Source organism: Erpetoichthys calabaricus, chromosome 8 (genome assembly GCF_900747795.2).
Source record: "Erpetoichthys calabaricus chromosome 8, fErpCal1.3, whole genome shotgun sequence".
NCBI lineage: Eukaryota > Metazoa > Chordata > Cladistia > Polypteriformes > Polypteridae > Erpetoichthys > Erpetoichthys calabaricus.
In genome coordinates, this window is record NC_041401.2 from 165,592,218 (window position 1) to 165,616,206 (window position 23,989).

General features: G+C 39.7%; 1 protein-coding gene across 7 annotated transcripts in view; it reads left to right on the top strand.

Annotated features, from left to right (window-relative positions):
* The window catches only part of hspg2 (heparan sulfate proteoglycan 2), a 517,600-nt gene that overhangs the window by 147,922 nt on the left and 345,689 nt on the right, over positions 1–23,989 (top strand). For 6 of the 7 annotated variants that reach the window (XM_051930340.1, XM_051930335.1, XM_051930339.1 and 3 more), the window contains exon 4: positions 7,622–7,693. The exons of the other annotated variant lie outside the window; for it this stretch is intronic. In XM_051930340.1, the coding sequence (XP_051786300.1) occupies positions 7,622–7,693 (72 nt within the window). The remainder of the gene's footprint in view (positions 1–7,621; positions 7,694–23,989) is intronic. 7 annotated transcript variants of the gene reach the window in all.

Below are 23,989 nucleotides of genomic sequence, written 5' to 3' on the forward strand. Positions count from 1 at the left end.
AGCGAGTAAAACGACATTAGCTCCTATTTTTTTTTTACGATCTCTGAGATGTTGCTTTTTTCGGTTCAAGGCTTCATAAGCTCTTTTATGTTGTATGGTGTACTTATCCCAAACCATCATCTTTGAATGTTGCAAGACTTTCGCCTTGTATGTAGATCGGGGTAATTACATTCATTGCATTCCTAGTCTGAATCACAATGTGATTGTATGGGTGGTTACCTGGCACTGTAGGGTTGCCACTTGTCCTTTAAAATACGGAATCGTGCCGCGTTTGAGAATGAAATTGCGCGTCCCGTTTTGAATCAATACTGGAAGGGATTTATCCCGTATTTTTTTTATAATTTTTTTTTTAAAGCAGCGTCTCATGCAAATCATCCCACACGCATTTTATGAAGATGCCTCCTTTCCTACTTTTGATTGGGTAATACTTGATGTCATCGCTAGTTTGATTGGTGTTTTTAACTGTCCAGTGAGTAGGGCGTGTCTTTCAACCGTAAGCAGATTTTTTGCAGTGGTATCACTGACCTCGACGACGGCGACGTTATACGTCAAAAATAAATTACGATAAATGACGATTTTAGCGATACTTTATTACGACGGCGGCTACATAGACACGATCAAATAAAAACAAAAAAATCAAATAATCATTCTACATTTTCAAAACGTCGAAAAAACGACGGAATGAAAAAAAGGCCCACCCGACGACCCACTCATTCCATTTTTATATATATAGATACAATATGGAGAGAAAAGCTTAGATGCTAAACTCTAATTATAGTGCCTTTAAGAAGAACATTAAATGACAATAATAATAATAATAATACTTTACATTTATTTAGCACTTTTCCCACTATTCAAAGCACTTTACATAGTGAATGGGGAGCCACTTCAACCATCCACTAATGATGGCAGCCATTATTGTGCCAGTATGCTCATCATACATTAGCTGTTAGGTGGTAAAGGGGATGATTAGGGGGCCAGAATGTCCAGGCAATGGTGGACAATTTAACCAGGACAACAGGATACACTGTACTCTTTATGAAGGATGCCCAGGGATCTGTAATCACCACAGAGGCTCAGGACCTCGATTTTAAGTCTCATCTGAAGGATGGCACCATTTTTACAGCACAATGTCTCCATCACTAAACTGGTGCATTGGGATCCATGTTCAGACCACAGAGTAAGCGCTCCCTGCTGGCCTCACCAACACCTTTTCCAGCAGCAACCCAGCTTTTCCTAGCTGGTCTCCCATCCAAGTACAGGCTGGGCCCGAACCTGCTTAGCTTCAGGTGGATGACCTCGTCTGAAATGCATGCAGTTTGGCTGCAGGCTTTATAATAGCAACATCATTAAATTATAAATATGTCATAAATGATAAAAAAAAAACAACTAAATAAGTAACTTAATAACATAAACAACGTAATCTAAGAGAATTAACAATACGGAGTCTCTAGACACTTTCCTTATTTAAGATGCAGATGGACTGTGATCAGAAGCTCCTCTGCAGTCTCTCTGAGGTGGATGTTAGGCAGTGGTAGAGTTTACCTGATCTCAGCACAAAAAGGAGGCTATTGTTAGGATGGCTGGTGTCACAGATAATTTCCTTTAGCCCTAGTCCAACATCACTTGGTGTGGATGTTCTTGTAGTTAGGGAGTGCACACCTAGTGGCACCACTCTTTGCAGAACTTTGGCCTCCTTCTGTGTATCGTCTTGTCTTCTGCATCTTGCTTGGTTACACCCATCACCTGCTTGTCCTTTCTCACCACATCCATAAACCTTCTCTTAGGCCTTCCTCTTTTCCTCTTCCCTGGCAGCTCTATCCTTAACATCCTTCTCCCAATATACCCAGCATCTCTCCTCTGCACATATCCAAACCAATGCAATCTCACCTCTCTGACTTTGTCTCCTGACCGTCCAACTTGAGCTGACCCTCTAATGTCCTCATTTCTAATCCTGTCCATCTTCGTCACACCCAATGCAAATCTTAACATCTTTAACTCTGCTACCTCCAGCTCTGTCTGCTGCTTTCTGGTCAGTGCCACCGTCTTCAACCCAAATAACATAGCTGGTCTCACTACCGTCCTGTAGACCTTCCCTTGTACAGTCACAAATTACTCCTGACACTCTTCTTCACCCATTCCACTCTGCCTGCACTCTCATTTTCAAGCAGTATGAAATATACTATATGAAAACAGCTTGATTACTTACAGGTTATTGTTTCACCTCTGTAGTGTAATGTGATAGTAGCATTAAGCACTATGTTATAGTTATGATTAGCAGAGGTGCTATATTTCAGAAGAGGTCATCCACCTGAAGTTAAGCAGGTTTGGGCCCAGTCAGTACTTGGATGAGAGACCATCTAGGTAAAGCTTGGGTTGCTGCTGGAAGAGGTGTTGGTGAGGCCAGCAGGGGTCACTTACTCTGTGGTCTGAGTATGGATCCCCAAGCTCCTGTCCTGGTTCAGAGAGAAATAGATAACTAATTTTTTGAGTTGAATAACAAAGAGAGAGATTGTTTTAAAGTTAAAAGGATTTATCCACAAATCAGGTGAAGCTTGGTGCAAATGCTGACCTTTTATCATGTTGAGCTGATGAATCTGAGGTCACAACCCCAGAGACCACACCTCTAGAAATGCAGGATGCAACCTTAACGACGGTTACACAAAATTGGGTCTAAAAGAGAAAAAGCCCATAACACCCAAACATTCAGTCCTGATCATGACTTCCCAGTGCAGTGATATGGACACTGTGCTGTGAAAATAGATGAGGCATAAAATTGAGGTCCTCACTTTTTGTTGTCATTAAAGATCTCTCGGCATCTTTCGATAAGAGTAGGGTTTATGTCAATGTCCTGGCTAAATTGCCCATGATGTCTTTGTCCGTTCTGGGTCCCTATTCCCCACCACCATCTCTAATTGCCTCTCTCTCTCTCTCACTACTTCACTACCTAATAGCTGATGTGTGGTGAGCATACTGGTGCAACATTGGCTGCTGTCGCATCATCCAGGTGGGTTCTGCACATTGGTGGTGGCTGAAGTGGCTCCCCTCTGTCAATGTAAAGCACTTTGAGTATCATGAAATGTGCTGTATAAATGTAATTAAATTTTGTCATCATCATTATTATTACAATAAATAATTTCCAGACATCTAGATGTGATTTCCAGCCTGGGCACTATATGGCAATAGTATTGTCTGCCAAAATGTCACCTACTTTATCTCAGGTTGTTAAATTTTCCCTTCAAAAGCTCATACATGGTTGTTGGCAAGTCTTAACTGGCCCTACAAGAATGAATATAGGTATGTACTCGAGCATGTTCAGCAATGGACTGATGTTCCATCCAGGAAAGTTTGTTATGTCTTCCTTTCAGTGCAGCAGGGCATACAGCCCACCATTACAATAAGTGGACTGTCGTTAGATGAATGGTGGGACAAATAGATGGATGCAAAGTGATTCCTTTGACTTTTTAACAGAAAAAAAAAGAAATCTGCTTGAGAAATGACATGAATGAGTACATGGCTTGGTATTTCTGCATAGTGATGTCATTTTGATAGTGTACAGTGACAGTATTAAAGGCCGTGAATAAAAATAACAATGCATTGCATTTAATGGCTTGTGATCTCCTTCTTGTAATCTAATATGCGTCGTAAAAAACTTTTAGTACTATCATAAAAATAAAATGATTACTTGCTGTATGTGTGGCACATTGTTGAGCTCTACTGCCTCACTGACCTAGCCCTCAACTGTCTTCTATGTGGACTCTGCATGTCCTCCTCATGATGCTGGGGGTTTTCTTCCATGTATTTTGGGTTTTGCCCTCACATTCCCAAAAGACTTCCAGATTAGGTTAGCTGGCCCCATTGGCAGTATGAGTTTATGTGTACAGAGCCTATAAAAAGTATTCACTCCCATGGAAGTTTTTGCATTTTGTTGTTGTACAATGTTGAATCCCAATGGAATTGATTTGACTTTTTTAAAATTGACCAACAGAAAACAGACTGTTTAGTTTCAAAGTGGAAACATGTCTCTGCAACATGGTCTAAATAAATTATAAATATTAAACACAAAATAACTGCTTGCATAAGTACTCAAGTCCATATTTAGTAGGTGTACCTTTGGCAGCCATGACAGCTTTGAGTCTTTGTGCATAGGTCTCTGTCAGCTTCACACACCTGGAAACTGACATTCTTCCTTCCAAAACAGCTCAAGCTCTGCAAGGCTGAATTGAGATTATGAGTGAACAACCTTTGCCAGGTCCAGATACAAATTCTCAAATGTATTTGAGGTCAGAAGTCTGACGCGGACACTCCAGGACATTCACATGGTTATGTTTTAGCCATTCCTGTATAGCTTTGGCTTTATGCTTGAGGTTGTTGTCTTCCTGGAAACCAGATCTTCTCTCAAGGTACAGGTTTCTATCAGACTGCATCAGGCTTTCCTCCAGGATTCCCCTGTATTTTGCTGCCTTCATTTTACACCCACAGTCCTTCCAGAGCCTGCTGCAGAGAAGCATCCCCAATGCATGATACTGTCACCCCCATGCTTCATGGTGGGGTTGGTGTGTTTTTAATAATTTGGCAAAAATATCATTTAGTCTAATGGCAAAAAAGCTCAAGTTAGGCTTCATCAGACCATAGAACTTTCTTGCCACTGACTTGAGGGTCTAGCAAAATTTAACCAAGATGTCATGTGTGTTTATCTCTTTGCCACTCTCCCATAAATCTGCGACTGGTGAAATAACAGTTGACTCTCCATTGTTAACCATTGTAGCTTATAACTCCTTTAGAGTTCTCATAGGTCTCTTGGTGGTAGTCTTCTTCATGCGTGGTGACTCATTGCTTGTGGACAGCGTGCTGTATGCAGATTTACAGCTGTGACATCCTCTTTCCATTTCTTAATAATTAATTTAACTGGACTCTGAAGGACATTCAGTCCCTTGGATAATTTATTGTCTTGGTACGCTGACTTGTACTTTTCAATCACCTTTTTGTGGAGTTGCTTGGAGTATTCATTATGTAGTTTAGGTCGCCATACTGACTCCCCACAAGCTGCACTTTCATGTTGATATTGCAATCAATTGAAACCCCTTGACTTTGGACAGGAGATCTCCATTGATCTAATTCTGTAATTTCTAAAACCAATTTGTTGCACCAGTGATGATTTAGAGGTGTCATATTACAGGAGCTGCGGTGGGTTGCGCCCTGCCCGGGGTTTGTTTCCTGCCTTGCACCCTGTATTGGCTGGGATTGGCTCCAGCAGACCCCCGTGACCCTGTAGTTAGGATATAGTGGGTTGGATAATGGATGGATGGATGGATGGATATTACAGGAGTGAATACTTATGAAATTAATTACTTTATGTTTTAAATGTGTAATTAATTTAGACTACATTGTAGGGATATGACTTCACTTTTTCTGAAGGTCAATGTCACTAAAGCCAAATTACGTCCACTTTGATTCAATGTTAAGAGCTTTGAGTAGTGAAAAGTGATATACGACGCAATTCATTTTTCTTCTTATCATTATAATGTTGTGTAACAACAAAATCATTTTTATAGGCATGGTAAGTGGGCTCCGCAGTTTACTGATATCAAGTCCAGGGTTGTTTGCTGTTTGGATAGTCTCCAATCCTCCTATAAGCCTGAATTGGATTAAGCACATTTGCACATGTTTTTATGAAAGTACTTTACTTATAAAGAACTTTGTGATAATGTCTGCCCTAAAATTAAAGATGCACAGATTCCTTACCCTGCATTCTAATATAAAGCTCATTTTTATAGATGCTAGTGTGCAACCCACTTTATAAATAATGATTGCTTGTAGTGGTTTATTTTTAGTGAAACGTAAGATGAAGTAGTAACAAGTTGGGTAAGTAACATTATAAAAAACAAATATTATAAATATTATATTAAATATTATAAATATAAATAAAGGCTTATTACTTGTTTTTTACTGACATTTACGATAATACTTGCAATAAAAGTTAATGTGTAAAATTAATTAGATTAGATGTACTGTATATACTCGCGTTTAAGTTCTCCCATGGATAAGTCGGACTTGATTTTACCGTATAATTTCCAGTATTTTATAATGTTGGTTGAATAAGTCGAATACAGAAAACTCACGCTATTGGTCCAAAAGATTATGATATACTAACGCCCACCTGAGAGAGTAGCCACGGAGCGCACTGCCATTTTTTGCTATGTATTGTTCCTGCGTGACCACACGGTAATACCCGAACTATTCCGAAGCAACGTTTGCACTGTTTTGTGTTTTTTGTATCTCAGACCCTCATACACTTTTATCGTACGAGCATCCCTTATCTACGATGGAGCGTTCAATCAGAAGAAAATATGAAGCTGGTTTTAAATGAAAAGTTGTTGAAGTTGCGAAAGAAATTGGTAACTGCGCTGCTGAAACAAAATTCGATGTGTCTGAGAAACTGGTGCGAGATTGGAGGAAGCAAGAAAAAAAAAATTAAGTGTCGTATTTTTGAACGGGCGTATAAGTCGGGGTCTGATTTTATGATCGATTTTTTGGGTTTCAAGACCCGACTTATATGCGAGTGTATATGGTACTTTATTAATCCTAAAGGGGACATTCAAATGTATACTGCAACAAAACTAAAAACATAGGAACTACTCCACAACAGACTTTAGAGTGTCCAGAGTCGGTTCTGTGATGGAGCTGACTTTGCAGATAGGTTTTGCATCACCTGAACTCAAGTTGCTTCCCCTGGATAGCACCACAAAGAACAGAACACTGGCTACATCTGACTGGTAAAACATTGCTGCATATATAAAAAGATCTGGGTTTCCTCAGGACATACAGTCTACTCTGGATCTTCTTTTACAGTACCATTGTGATGTGAGACCAGTCCAGTTTGGTGTTTCTATGGGCCCCCAAGTGCTTGTAGCACTCCAGGTTCATCCCCCCAGATATTGGTCTTAAGGGCTCCTTAACATGCTGGAAGTCCACCACCAACTCTTTTGTCTTATTGATGCTGATCTGCATGTAGTTCTCCCTGAACCAGAAGACGAATTCATCCATAAGCCTCCTGTACTCTTCATTATCAATACAACCTATTATGGAGGAGTCATCTGAGAACTTCTCTAGATGATAAGAGCTCATATTACTCTGGAAATCTGTTGTGTGGATAATAAATAAAGAATGATTGCTTACAATGAATTTCCAAACTTTTATAGTGTGTTGTTATATGCAGATTAAATACACTAGTAAGGCAGTAGATAGGATAAATAAAGCAGGACTTCCAGGGAACTGTTTTTTAATTTAATATTGTGGTTGGGATTTGTTCAATTGGGTTTCTTACAAAGAAAATTTCCTTAATTAGGGTGTCATTTTATTCAATAAGGATTTTTACAGAAAAAAAACATTTACAAAACAGAGAGTTTGGTAGGGTTGTACCTTTACAAAACATGCGGCTACTATGCGGAGCGTCACTTTCATTTTCTAATTGTCCTTTTTCTTTTCTTTCCTGCTCTGTCCCTGCCTTCCATGAAACCCTATCTGTCTGTCTCCCTCTTGTGAATATACACGCCCCTTGCATGGCACCTGTTAATTTCCATATTCTCCCTGTTCCTTGCACCTTGACTTGTCCTCATAGTAGCACCCTTTGGGGAGTCACAGACTGTTGAGAAAGTGATCACCTCCGATGACCTGGAGAACAACATTTACAGTAAGTGCTGCTACAGCTCTGCCTACTTGTGATGGATCCAGGCATTTATTGATGGTGAGTTACAATGCTTTTGAAGGCCATGCTCCCAGAATGTATCGGGGGGCTTCTGTTATTCAGCCAAAGCCTGGATGTTCCCTGACGTACATGTGGTGTTATTTCCTTTAGGTAAGAACTAGAGGCATGACGTCAGCTGTGAATAATTTGACTGTATTTCTGGAATTTTGAAGCTTTGTAGGACTGAGCAGTAGCAGATACTGCAGCCCACCAGAATCAACATATCTGTATGTTGCTTTGGGTGACAAGCCTAAATGAATGCACAAATACAAATAAAATGAGTTATCATCATCAGACCTTGCCTCATTAGGATTTTTCTCTCATAACACAGCAAGTGAAAATAGATGCTAGCCTATTATTTTAAGGCTATGGATGATGGCATTTTTGATCTGAATATTTGTACTTCATAGGTCTTTTTAGGGTTTCATATACAGGATAGGTACAATATATTCATAGATACACCTGTATGTCTACAATCACTGGCCACTGTGTTATGCTGTGGCTCCCTACATAGAAAGGATAATGCAGGTTCCGAAAATTGGTAAGCAGATAGATACAGCAGCAATAAAAGTATGTGAACTCTTTGGAACGGCCATATTTTCTGCATTAATTGATAATAAAAAGTCATTCATGTAAATCTCAAATATAGACAAACACATTACTCTTAAGCTAGAAATACCCAAACAATTTTAATATTTCATGTCTTTACTGAGCACAACCATCAAACATTCACAGTGTACGGTGGAGAAAGTTAATGAACCCTTAGATTTAATAACTGTTCAACCTTCTTTGGAAGCAATAAGCTCATACAAGCACTTCCAGTAGCTGTGGATCAGACCTGCACAACATTCAGGAGGAATTCTGGACCAGTCTTCCTTACAGACCTGGCTCAGCTCAGCCATACTCTTAGGATGCCTGGTGGTCTCTTAAGATCGTTCCATAGCATCTCTGTTGGTTTAAGGTCTGCACTCTGAGTGGGTCACTCCAATTTTCTTTTTTTGAAGCCACTTTGTAGTAGATTTACTTAGATACTTGTGGTCATGGTCCTGCTGTATTGCCCCGACTTCTACTGAGCTTCCACTGGTAGACAACCACCCTGACACTATCCTCTAGGCTTCCTTGAAAAACTTGCCATGTTGATGAAGGCAAAAGCTGTTCAGGCCCCAAGGCATCAAAGTAGCCCTGAATCATGATGCTCGCTCTAATGAACTTCCTTGTTGAGAAGATGTTTTCATGTTGTGCCTTTTTAACTGTATATTCTTCCTGAACAACTCCACTGTAGTTTCAATCGCCCACAAAACATTTTCCCAGTGGCATTGTGGAGTGTCAAGATGGTCTTTGGCAAACTTCAGGCATAGAGTGATTTTTTTTTTTGGAAAACAGCAGATGCCTCCTTGGTGTCCTGCCATGGACACCATGTCTGTTTAGTATTATGTGTATAGTAGACTCATGAGCAGATACGCTAGAGCCTGTTTCAGTGATTCTTTCGAGTCTTTAGCTGTAACCCTTTTTATCTCATTGAACATTCTGCATTGTGCCTGACTGGACCTCATTTCTAGATAGAGTAGCCACAATACTAAATCTTCTCTATTTTATACACATTTTGCCTAACTTTGAATTGATGATTGTATAAATTCTTTCAAATTACTTTGAAAGCCTTTCCACTTTTATGAAAACCAACAATTCTTGATCATAGATCTACTGAGGTGTCTTTTTTTGCTTGTGAAAAGCCAACTAAAAAATATTTGAGTCTTTTCTTATTGGTGTAAAGGATAACAGGCATGGGCTGGTGTCCTGACCGGAACAGGACACGAATCGTTACCCATCCGGGAGGCCAATGTAATTAAGGAACAAGGAGGAGACATTTTATTTGGAGTAGTGGCTTCCCCGATATGCTAGATGGCAGCACACCCAGACCAGGATTCCCACATGGATATCCGCTGGGAAAAATTAGAATTGTAGTGCCTTGGGGCAGCCCAGTTGGGTTCCATGGAGGCCACCAGAGGGAGCTGTTTGGAGTGGTAATCCCTATTTTAAAAGACTTCCGATTAACCCAGAAGTACTTTCATTGGGCTTTGACCTAGCACCTATGCCTGTTGTCCATTACATTAGTCAATGTAGCTCTAAACTGCACCTCGAATCTTGTTTCATTGGTTGGTCTCCAGGTTTACTAATTTCTGACTCCAGTTAGCTGTTGTTGAAGCCATCAGCCTAGGAGTTCACATTATTTTTCCAAACTGAATTGTGAATGTCTGAATGATGTGTTCAATATGTATAATATGTATTGTAACTTAGATGAAAATCAAATCATATACAATTTATATATGATTGTGGTGGTTTCCAAAGGTTGCTCATACTTCTTTTGCCACTGAACATGTAGTCAAGTTACTAAAGCTGTTTTGGGGACTTATGCTTTCAGATACAACAACGATGGCAATGGTAATAGCAAAAGGTATCCCCCACTGCATAGAAAATTTCAAAATCTTGTAAAGTAAAGTTGGACTTGAGTAATCAAAGTCTGTCAGACTTCAGATTTATGAAAATTTGTGAACTCTGTTTGATGTTAGTGACTTAGCTATGATAAATGTACAGGCGCACACCGTGGCTGTCTCTTGGCAGCATTTGAACGCAGAACATGAAACATCATATGCATCCCTCGGGCTACCCTGAATTAGACTATTTTTATAATGCAGGATTAAAAGGCTGATTTCAGGTCTTCCATTATGAGCACATCTTTTATCTGTTTATGCTCATGTTTGCATTCCACCTACAGTATATAAGATCTCGGCATTTACACAGGCAACAAATGGCATGCGGATGGGAAAGACAGCCTAGACAAGTGACATTTTTATGGCGGTAACACTCTATAAAACAAGTGATAACCGGAAAACCTTCACATCCTTAATACTTTTTTGATAAGAAAACAGAAACAAACATTCAAAGCTAGATATGGCCGTGCCGGCAGACATTTTTTTTCCAGCATCCGACGACAGTAGTTCTGCCTGAGCATTGACATCAACACTAGTGTGAAATTCAACTACTCCCTACTTTACCTTGGCTTAGTGGCCTGTGTTTTTAATGATGCTTCATCCATCACTGATTGCATTTTAGAAACCTAGTCATGGTAATGATCAACTGTTATGTAAAAAATAATTTCTGCCTTAAAAATTCAACTGAAACGTATGTGGGCTGCATTCTTAGAAAATAAATCGTTTTACAATTACTCTCTATATAAACATCCATTTCAGAGACTGAGGTCCATATTTTTCTCTTGTTTTCTTAGTAGGGATAAAAAATAAAATCACATTGAGGTGTAGCCTTATATTTTTTCTAATTACTGTTATTCTCAAAAAGAAAATCTAACGGTTTTAACACTAGAATCACCAAAGCCTACAAAAAAACTCGTAAATCAAGCCAACCTTAAATCCCTTTGCACCTCTCCGTCAGCGTCTTTTGTCTTGTAAATGTGCCGATCAAGACAAGCAGCAAGCAGCCTACTATTCCATCCCCCCACCGCCGCAGAACGTGCACAAAGTTCTCCCAGCTCATGCCTTGATTATCTGGGAGTGAAGTGCTGGAGTTTTAGAGTGGAAATAATAGATCATCATTTGGAACACATGCATTTCATGTGTGTTCCGTTTCTACAATAGTCTGTGTAAACATATTGTTAAAACAGAAACGTTTTTCATATCTTAGTAATAAATGACAAAATGTAGGCATAAACTATATAATGTGTGAAGCGTGAAGTCCAATGATCAAATATACACTTTCACAAAAGGTTCGAGGATGAGATAACAGCTTCTGTGGTGCAGTGGTAAGAATTGCTGACTTGTAATCAAGTCCCTGGTTCGATCCTGACTGCCTTGTATATTTACCATTTTTGAGTAGTGAGCTGCTCTTATTGTTAATATTATACCGTACACACATACATTTGGTTTGCGTCTGTAACAGCCGCTGTAAATTTATAGTACTTGTAAAAGTTAGTGTTTTTTTTTTCACTTTTATTTTCTCAGTCACGATCACGATACATACTATTGCCCCCCAACCCCCCACCCAAAGGGATCTGTCGCTGTTAGTTTTTATTTGAAACTGGGAAAAACTGTAGATATGAGTGGTGTTTTGAGGCAATGGAACTGGACATTCTGTGATCTGGATGGATTAAAGCTGACACTCAAACGCTGGTGAATCTGCCTTTTTTGTATCTCACTGTCACTTGAGTTTTTTTTATTCAGTTTTATTTAGTGTTCCTGCTCATGCTGAATTAGTATGCACCTTATGGTCCATGATGTGAAAGCTGCATTGACAAAAAAAGATACATAGGTATATATGATATTTGGCATTATTCATTTTATGACCTGTATAGTACATTTCGGAAAACATTGTGGCACAGATGCACCATTATTCATATTATTCATATTCATTCACATAACATCTTGCGGTTGTAATCAGTGACCGCATGTTTTTTTTCCTCCCGATCTTGTCAGTCTCCACATATTGCTGTATGGTGGTGTTTCTTTTGTACTCCAGGACATGCAGAGGAAAGAACAGTACAGAGCAGTAACTTCAGCGCTATATGCAATCATCAGATTCAGATGTTAACAGTTCACACACACACAAGGACCGTCCTTCCTACATTTATGACATGTGTACCTGTTGCAATGTACACACTTCTCTCTATGCTTTGTGTGAAGGGATTTAAGGTGGGCCGGATTTACGAGTTTTTTCGTAGGCTTTGGTAATTCTGGTGTTAAAGGTCCTGATTATATTGACAAATCCAGTTGTTGTTGACTGGTGTGAAGTTAGCCATCATTTGCATAAAATGTAACAAAGCGCAAGAAAAACCATTGGTGAATAGCCTGTTTCATTTTATATTATGTCCTGGTGATGTGCTAAATTCTCTGATTTATTTGCCAATTAGATGTCACAAAGAAGTTATGAAGTGGACTCCATTCTTCTGCAGTGCTTTAAGCGTCCTAAAAAGTGTATACTGATGCATATTGTGTTCAGAGTGACGCATACTCAAATAATTTTTTTTTTTTGTTTTTTATTCGCCTTATACAATTTCTTGTATTAGGAATTTGTTAGTTTTCGCATACCCCTTGGGGTCAGAGATTGTACAGCACCCCTGGAGCAATTACAGGTTTGTGGCTCTGATCAAAAATAGCAGGGCATTGTGTGTTTCAGGAAGCCTTTTTTTTTAAATCCCTGCAGCCCAGTATGATGGATGAAATTGTCTGGACATGAGCTAATTAAAAAAACACATTTTGTCTTGTCATACTGAGCATACATTTTTTTTTACCAGGGGCTAATATTATTAGTTCACTTCAGCTGTCTACTGTTGCTACATACAACTCATGGTGGAGGTGGTGTGAAACAGATTACAGCAGACATTACAAAAGTGATTTGAATTCAATTCATTCAATGCTCAAAACTGTTAAAAATCTCGACTATCCAGTAGCATCAAAGCCTAAAATTAGTACTGCATTGGTATAGAGAGGGTTTGAGTAAATGCCTACCGATAAAAACACTTTTACTAACTTAAAAGCACTGTGCTGTTCTCTTCTTATCATCTTCTGAAAAACAGGATGTTCATCAACTATAGAAAAATATAATGCTTCATTCTGTCTAGTTATGGCTTTGCTCCATTGGTTCTTTTTTATTTCTCTTTGTTTGTTTAATTTCAGAAAGCTCTTAACGCTGATTGTTGATTGGTATTGTGAACATAACGGTGATATGCAGGTTAGCCTTTTCAAAAGCATAAGGTTATGCGCTGATAAAAAAAAAATCTAGTATGATCAGTTTATTGTCACACATTACAATCATCAACGTTGCAGAATATTTTTTCTCATTTCTAACAGGAATGATGTCATAAAGTATGTCGTGTTACATAAAGACACTCCCCAGACCACCGTCTAGTATCTTAATGACTGATAATTAATGGCGTAACATGCATTAAAAAAACAAAATAGCAATACGTACTGACCAAAAAAAAAAACGAACAAAGCCGCAAACGAGACAAATTCACACAAGTTTTATTTTCACAAGATAAATTACTTACGTAAAATATAATGGGTTAATTCTTGATGGAAAATAAGTTTTTTTAAACTTATGTTTCATTTAAGCATGAGTTCTAGATTTTACTTTGGTGTGCCTGGCCCTTGATAGGCTACATCCATGGGCCTAACTCATCTCTGTTGGTCTGCTACTCTGTAATGACTAAGTATTATACACAAGGCAATCCACTGAGAGATACAGTCAGCCATGAGCTCTTGTGCAGAAAGTGCATGTGGACATTCATCAGCATTCTGAGGGGTTCTCTCTGGGAATGATGGTGGAGGAATGTTCTTCCACATTATTTTTCTTTATGGTTTCTGTCACAGTATGGATGGCTACTGCCATAGTTTTTAAGAGTCCCTGGAGAGTCCATGCTGTTTGTTTAAGTTTTATTATATGTTTGGTTGCTCGTGTTCTGTACTGTAATCATAATAAATGATTGTTACATGGAATAGTTCTCTGAGTTTATAGACCTGAAAGAAGAACGGACGGTTACAAGGAGGATGAGAAACAGATTAGGCCGGACCCCCTCTCACTCTCAAAAGGAAATGGAGTGACCAGATTAGTTGCACATCTTTATCACACATTTAGATTGAAAAAGGGTTGCAGTGATGAACTGAACATTAGATAGTGACAATATCAGGGCATACCACCCATAAAAGTCACATATCTCACAGCATTGGTCTTTTAAGAAGAGTCCAGGAGCTGTCTATTTTTATCATTAAAAAAGTCAGCTGCTAATTTTGAAATCTCTAAAGATGTTTGTACGTAGAAAAGGTGTGGCTGCGGTCTTCCGAGTGGTCCAGTCTCGGACATTTGGGAATTCTGCTTTCCTGTAACTGTTGGATTCTCATCATGGATTCTTATCCTCTGTGGGATGCTCTTCCGTAATGGTAAATAACCTTACAATACATTTCTCTTTGAAGTGTGCAAAACAAACATATCCTGTTTGGCTGAAGGCCAGTGACTACATGGGGCACTTCTGAGTTACCTGACCCGGCGGCCTATTATGTTATACGTGCCTGCATTGTGTTATGTGTGATATCTAAATAAGTGAAGAAGAACCGACATTTGCTGCTTTCCCACTTCTAGCAACACTCAGTATCCCACAATGACCAAACGTAGGCAGGATCCTCAAAATTTTTGCATATTTCTTAAGAATAAAAAACTGAAATATCCCATTGACACAATTACTTAGTTGAAACCCCTTTGGCAGCAATTCCAGACTGGAGTCTTTTCAAGTAGACGTGACAAGCTTCACATACCTGGATATGGGGAATTTCTGCCATTCTTCTCTGTGGATCCTTTTAAGCTCTGTCAGGTTGGATGGAGACTGTCTATAGATAGCTATTTGCAGGTCTCTCCAGAGATGTTTGATTGTGTTCGAGTTCAAGCTCTCTCTGGGCTTTAAGGACATTGCCAGAATTGTTCCTAAGCCATTCCTATGTTGTCTCTGCTTTATGCTGAGATTATTGTCCTTTTGGAAGGTGAACCTTCGTCCCAGTACAAACTCCAATTGGTCTTCTAGGTGTCTTTTACTAAGGAGAGGTATCTGTTTGATCACACTGACATTAAACTCAGATTAGTGGAGTGATTCAGTGGTGGCAGTCCTGGAGGATTCTTCTATCTTACACAGGTTATCTGAAGCTCAGCCAGTGTGACTATTGAGTTCTTGGTTAACTCTCTTCCCAAGGCCCTCCTCCCATGAATGCTCAGTTTGGCAAGATGGCCAGTTCTAGGAAGAGTTGTGGTTGTCCCAAACATTTTGGAGGCTACTGTGCTCTTGACGACCTTCTGTGCTGCAAGTGTTTTGTTGTAGCCTTTCCCAGATCTGTACTTTATCACAATCCTCTCTCTAAGCTCTGCTGGCATTTCCTTTGAAATATGATACACATTGTCAACCGTGGGACCTTATATAGACAGGTGTGTACCATTTCTAATCACGTCCAATCAATGGAATTGACCACAGGTGAACTCCAAATAAGGTTTAGAAACATCTCAATAATGATGACTAGAATGAGATGCACTTGTGCCAAATTTCAGGTAGCAAAGGGTCTGAATACTTGTGTCATTGGGATTATAGTTTTTTTACTTTATCGTATACGAGGTATAGGGAAAGTATTGTAACTGTCCAAAGACTCGATGTGAAGATTTTGATGAATCTCAACATCTTAGACCTCTCTGAGTCTGAAAATAATAATTTTAGAATTATGTCCATCTGTCTGTGTCTGTGTGTATGTAAACATGATAACTTGAGTATGCTTTCACATAGGTCAACCAAATTTTGCATACGAGTATTAGGTATTAAAAGTAGATTTCTCCCAACTTTTAAGCTATTTCTGTTAACCGAAAGTGGTACTTTACCTTTTATTCATGGTTACAGACTGAGGAGATCGTTCCTCCCCCACACTATGCGACTCTTCATTTCCACTGGGGGTAAACATTAACATTATACAATGTTATTGACTGTTATACCTACCTCGCACTCTCCACCTTGCATTTTTTTAACTTGCACTGCATTTTTATCACTCTTTAATTAATATTGTTTTTATAAGTATGCTGGTGCTGAAGTATGTGAATTTCCCCTTGGGCAGGGGTGGGCAAAGTCATTCCTGGAGGGCCGCAGTGGCCACGGGTTTTTGATCCAACCCAGTTGCTTAATTAGAAAACAATCCTTGCCAATAATTACATTTCATGGCTTGTTAGTGCTTTAACTCTGCTATGTCAAGTCATTCTCATATCCTAGGATATCATCCAAATACTTTGAAGTGTAAAACGGATGGGTAATTCTCAATCCTTTACTTTTTTATCTTCTCTTTCCTTCCAAGTATTTAATTAAACCAAATAGTGCACGATAAATACACACAGGTATAAAGGGTAACAAGCAAAATGGATAACTGCTGGTTTCTTTTGTCATTTGCATCTTATTGCTAATAAGGAGCAGTTAAAAACCGAGAATGCAGCTGTTTAAGACTTAAATAAGCAATAAGGGTTCAAAATCTTAATGAGGGAGATAACTAAAATGAAGCAGAAGTGTTTCTAGAGCAATAAGTGCTTCTTATTAAACAATTGGGTTGGAACAAAAACCTGTAGCCACTACGGCCATCCAGGAATGACTTTGCCCACCCCTGCCCTTGGGGATTAATAAAGTATCTATCTATCTATCTATCTATCTATCTATCTATCTATCTATCTATCTATCTATCTATCTATCTATCTATCTATCTATCTATCTATCTATCTATCTATCTATCTATCTATCTATCTATCTATCTATCTATCTATCTATCTATCTATCTATCTATCTATCTATCTGCAAACCTGTGTGACCCACACTACCCCTTTTTTCACTTAAAATCACGTTTGCTACTAGATCATGAAGATCCTACATAATTATTATACTGACTCTAATGGGGAGTATTTTGAAAGAGAAGGAACAGAGAGAGCTCTCTCTGGATCGGTTCGCAGCCGAGTGTGAAGCGGCTGGGATGAGAATCAGCACCTCCAAATCCGAGACCATGGTCCTCAGCCGGAAAAGGGTGGAGTGCCTTCTCAGGGTTGGTAGCGAGATCCTGCCCCAAGTGGAGGAGTTCAAGTATCTCGGGGTCCTGTTCACGAGTGAGGGAAGAATGGAGCGTGAGATCGACAGGCGGATCGGTGCGGCATCCGCAGTAATGTGGGCTCTGCATCGGTCTGTTGTGGTGAAAAAGGAGCTGAGCCGCAAGGCGAAGCTCTCAATTTACCAGTCGATCTATGTTCCTACCCTCACCTATGGTCATGAGCTATGGGTAGTGACCGAAAGAACAAGATCGCGAATACAAGCGGCTGAAATGAGTTTCCTCCTCAGGGTGTCTGGGCTCTCCCTTAAAGATAGGGTGAGAAGCTCAGTCATCCGGGAGGGGCTCAGAGTAGAGCCGCTGCTCCTCTGCATCGAGAGGAGTCAGATGAGGTGGCTCGGGCATCTGATCAGGATGCCTCCTGGACGCCTCCCTGGTGAGGTGTTCCGGGCACGTCTAACCAGGAGGAGGCCCTGGGGAAGACCCAGGACACGTTGGAGGGACTATGTCTCTCGACTGGCCTGGGAACGCCTTGGGATTCTCTTGGAAGAGCTAGAAGAAGTGGCCGGGGAGAGGGAAGTCTGGGCATCTCTGCTCAAGCTGCTGCCCCCGCGACCCGACCTCGGATAAGCGGGAGACAATGGATGGATGGATGGAGGAACAGAGAGAGAAAGAGAGCTTGGGAGCTTGAGCTGATATAGCACGTTGCTGCACCCACCACACAACGCACCACCCGGATTGGACCCAAAGGAGCAGAAAAAGAGATATAGTCAAAATACTTGCAAATGTCAAAACCAAAAATCAAATCGAACTTTGACCATGTTAAAAACAAAACCCCAAAATTGGAGTCAAAAAGCATTGCCAAAAAGTCATAATCCTGAGTGTATAAAAACAAAATAGCACTAAGTGTTTTCAGGAAATATCCAAAGACTGTTATGAAAACATGGCTGCCAGTGTCTACCTTTAAACCCGTCGCATTAACGACATCAGACGTCACAACCTCTGTGACCACGCCCTGACAACCAGGAGCCGCATGTTAGCAATGGGATTCATGAAATGGTGTAAAATATTTTTAACAAATAATATAACCTTCTGGTACAAAAACAAAGAAGACATTTGGAATCATTCTAGTCTAAAAGACATATCAAAATCAGTTAAACCTATAAATGTAGGGCATGAAAACTTTTAAACAGAATTGAATTATAGCAGTTATGAAGCAAAGTACACATTACTGATAGCAGTCCAATTCTCTACCACAAAATATGTTATTTATTGGACTCCTCTTACCAGAGTATTATACGACCCAACTCCTGTGTTGTTCTGCAGAATGCATCCTTACTCCTGATCTGTGCTGTGATGCTGAGATCTCACCTTGTCACATCACATTGAATGAGTTAAAGCCTAGGATCATTAAGAATGCTAGCGATAGTGCAAAGAATTACTGATACTTTCCTGTTTTGCTGGCACCATAATAGTTTCCTATTTATTGTAAAGGCTTTATACTACATGTGAAAAATAAGCTTATCGTTAAATTCGTCCTGAAGAGAGAGTATTGTCCTTGGTTCTCCAGTGGCAGAGAGTCTTGTGCATGGACAAGCACCATTCCTCTCTGAAGCGTTGAAAGCGCATGCCGTGAGGCTCTCTGAAAGTCAGACAAGGAGGAGTTTCTTTATGGTTTCAGTGTTTTCATTTTCTTTTGTGGTCATAGTTTTGATTAGAGATTATGTTTAATGTATAGTGGTGTTGTGTGTGTAGTGTTAGCTTTATCACTACCTAAAGGGTGCCAAGCACTAGACAGGGATTTGGTGCAGTGGTTCATTCCATCCCTCATTCAGAAATTAGTTGTGTCCTTGGCCAAAGTAAGCCAACAAGGTGATGAATTAGTCTTTATAAGATATAGGTTTCCGTGGTTGGGGGTGATCATCACCGAGATGGTGCACGTGTCACTGAGGAGGGAGGCTGGGTGGCATAGCAGTGTTGCAAAATTAGCCCCGCAAGGTTCCAGTTTTTTGTGAGCATTAGGGCCTTCATTTTTGTGTATTTGTGGCTGTGACAGTGCCATTTATTTTTATTAATTTTGGGGAGTGCTTTGTTTCTCCAGGACTGTCTTTTATATGGTGTTTTCTTTTTTCATTTTATGATTAAAATTTTTTTGTGATTGTTTTTCCTTTGGATTTATTGTTTTTATTTTTCTTCACATATTTCTAGTTTTCTTTACAAATTTTCACTCTTGAACTGTTTAAGTCAATGTTGGAATAAACAACATCCTATTTTGTGCATCTGCCATACTTTTTCATTAACTTCATATTCCACCTTTGGTCCTGGACTGTCCCGACTACTAGTAAGGCATCTACCTCTGCAAGTGGCCTGTGCCATATGAATTTAGAAGAATAATTAAACAAAAACAAAAAAGGCTTGTAAAGCAACAAAATGTTAAACATATACATATGCTATGGATACGTGCAAAATGTTTCTGGAAGCAAGCATGCAGACTTTGCAATGTCAGCAATCTGAAGAAGCCGGATGTGTGAAGTGAGAGGCTTTCCTTGCCTTTCCTGTCAGCCTGCCTCATCCCTTGCAAGCACATGTTTAATACTCTGGGTACTTCTATGGTATAAAAGGAGACTAACCCTTAGATTGGAATGAATGTCAAGAATTTGATGGTGTGTTATCTGTACAAGTGCAAGAACACATTTCACTTGATAGCCTGTGTTGCATTAGCTTACAGCAAGTACAACAATAGATATTTACAGTTTATGGCACATTTTCATCCAAACAATGTAGCTCAAAGTGCTTTACAAGATGACAAAAAGAAAGGTATATAAAATGAAAAGCAAAAAAGATTAGGAAATAATATTAAAGAGAAAAATGTAAGGTCAGATGGCTATTAGGACACTCTAGTTAGGCTGGAGAAAAAAACAAAATCTGCAGGGTCTCCAAGGCCAAAAGTCCACCCATTTCCTGCTGGGAATTCTACCTAACATACTGTAAATGGTCATAAATCAATTGTCTTTATTTCCAGATTTCACATGATAGTATTTGAAGATGTTGGTCTTGTAGATAACTGAGACACCTGCCTTAAATCCATTAATGCAAGGGCCTACATGGTGTCTTGATCAGATGGTGGTGACACAGGTCACCACCACAGGAGAAACAGAAAAGACAGCGGAGCATAGTAGAGATTAATACAGATTGTGGATCCCTGAAGAATATAATCCATCCATTTTCCAACCCGCTGAATCCGAAACACAGGGTCACGGGGGTCTGCTGGAGCCAATCCCAGCCAACACAGGGCACAAGGCAGGAACCAATCCCGGGCAGGGTGCCAACCCACCGCAGGACACACACAAACACACCAAGCACACACTAGGGCCAATTTAGAATCGCCAATCCACCTAACCAGCATGTCTTTGGACTGTAGGAGGAAACCGGAGCGCCCAGAGGAAACCCACGCAGACACGGGGAGAACATGCAAACTCCACGCAGGGAGGACCTGGGAATCGAACCCAGGTCCCCAGGTGTCCCAACTGCGAGGCAGCAGCGCTACCCACTGCGCCACCGTGCCGCCCTGAAGAATATAATTCAATGCCCATATACAGAAGTCTATCAGGAATACAACTAAGATGTATCTGCGAAAAAGCCAGAGTTTTTAGCAGTTTTTTAAATTAATCCACAGTATTAGCCTGGCAAATTTCTGTCAGTAAAGTATTCCATATTTTAGGTCCATAACAGGAAAAGGCCGTATCACCACATTTTCTTGGCTCTTGGAATTATAAACAGACCTCCATCTGAAGATCTAAGGTTACGACTTGGATTGTAGGGTGACAGGCATTCCAAAATATAGGACGGAGCGAGATTATTTAAGGCTTTGCAAAACATTAGTAGTGTTTTAAAGTCAATTCTGAATGACATGGGTAACCAATGTAACGATGCAATAACTGGTGAGATGTGCTCAGATTTTCTTTTTCTAGTTAAGATTCTTGCTGTTACATTCTGCACTTACGGTAACTGATTGATGTCTTTTTTAGGTAGTCCCATAAAGAGTGCATTACAGTAATCTAGTCGACAGAAAACAAAAGCGTGAACTAATTTTTGCGTCTTGCAAAGTTATAAGAGGTCTAACTTTTGCCATATTCCTTAAGTTAATCTGCAATTTAAAGTTTAGGTCAGAGTCAATGATTACCCCAAAATTCTTTACCTCCGTCCTGACTTTTAGGCCTAAGGGATCAAGTTTATTTCTAATACCCTGGCTATATATATATATATATATATATATATATATATATATATATATATATATATATATATATATATATATATATATATATATAATACTGATGCTCTGTGCAAGAAAGGACAGAGCCGACTATACTTCCTTAGAAGGCTGGCGTCCTTCAACATCTGCAATAAGATGCTGCAGATGTTCTATCAGACAGTTGTGGCGAGCGCCCTCTTCTACGCGGTGGTGTGCTGGGGAGGCAGCATAAAGAAGAAAGACGCCTCACACCTGGACAAACTGGTGAGGAAGGCAGGCTCTATTGTTGGCATGGAGCTGGACAGTTTAACATCTGTGGCAGAGCGAAGGGCGCTCAGCAGGCTCCTATCAATTATGGAGAATCCACTGCATCCACTAAACGGTATCATCTCCAGACAGAAGAGCAGCTTCAGCGACAGACTGCTATCACTGTCCTGCTCCACTGACAGATTGAGGAGATCGTTCCTCCCCCAAACTATGTGACTCTTCAGTTCCACCTGGGGGGGTAAACGTTAACATTTAACATTATACAAAGTTATTGTCTGTTTTTCACCTGCATTATTATCAATCTTTAATTTAATATTATTTATTGTATCAGTATGCTGCTGCTGGAGAATGTGAATTTCCCCTTGGGATTAATAAAGTATCTATCTATCTATCTATCTATCTATCTATCTATCTATCTATCTATCTATCTATCTATCTATCTATCTATCTATCTATCTATCTATCTATCTATCTATCTATCTATCTATCTATCTATCTATCTATCTATCTATCTATCTATCTATCTATCTATCTATCTATCTATCTATCTATCTATCTATCTATATCCATGTTACTGCAGGCATCACCTATCTCTGTAGACCACACCAGCCTGAATGTAATACTGGGCAACTTTCCATCAAGAATTTTTCATAGGGTGCTTTTCATAAAATAACTGGAGACTTTCAATGGCACAATAACTTTTGTTCAGAAATTATAAGAAACAAATTCAGTATTAAAGAATGATCTCTCTCAATAGAGGGTAGGTTTGTTCTATCATTTGAAACTCTGTGCTTGAAGTTTGCTGGTACTCACTGGTACACACTGCTGGGTCCTTTTCCAATTTCAACACAGAGCACTGGCACCTTTTCTTAGCCTACCAGTGAGTACTGGCACCATTCAGGTATCTTCATGAAGGACTACCCTTCCTACACTTCAATCAACTGTCATTGTATTGAGAAGATCTGCGTTTCACTATGCCTACACTTTTTCTTAGAGTACCAGTCAATACTGGCACCTGTATATGAATCTTCAAGAGGAACAAACACAGCTATTTGATCAACTAGTAATTTGGTTTCCACTTCATTCACTGTTGAAACTGTAATGTTTCACTTCCAATAAAAAAATCAACAATGTGGAAGGATATGTCTAACAGATGGGGCTTTGACTGCTAGCATATTGTTTGAATTTGTGTTGAGAAATTGCTTCCTGCTCAAAGGCTATGGCTGTGACAATAGGATTTAGAATAATTAACTTGTGCCTGTCCTTACAGTTTACGTTGTGCTATGATTCTATCACAGAGGTAGCTGGTGGAGCCAACTGATTTGTGAAAGCCCAACCTGATTCTTGTTATCCTCTCCCTAGAAGCTGGGTTGCTGCCTACAGCTCAAGGAAATTAGGAGCTTGCAGTGGTGAAAGTATCATTTGTATGTACACCCTTTATATAATGCACTTCAGCTCGAAGTATTTTACAGGAACAGAGCTATAGAATAACAACAGCAATACAACAATTTATTTCTTGTATTGCTCAAAGGCCCACAAGCAATAACTCAGTGGGCTTTAACAAACCTTGTTTTCTGACAGCCCCACAACCTCAACTCTCTAAGAAGACTAGAAAAAAAAATCTTGTAGGGAAAAAATGGAAGAAATGTTGGGAAAGGCAATTTAGTGAGAGACAGACAGACATAATCCCTTCCAGGTAGGCTGGGCATGCAACTGGTGTCAAAACATGGGGGGATACAACACATAAAAACAGAACACAAGTAATCCTCTTCAATCTATCATTGCCACCTCAAAAATGCAATACAACAGTATAAATGACTATGTTCTTGTAGAGCCATCCTCACCAAGTGCACGCGTAGACAGCCATGACAGCTCTCAAGGCAAAATACACGAATAGGTTATACAGTACCACTCACTAAATGCAGAACTATCAAATACAAAAATGCAGATTTGTTCAAATACATCAAAAATAAGTAGAACCTACTTCACGTAAATGGAAAACAACAATACCTGTCCATCTAATTGTAGAACCACAGCCAGATTGCAGAAAAGGAGTCAGATGAGCCAATCACAGGCAGAGTCCTGGAATCCTCAGCCAACAAAGTGCCT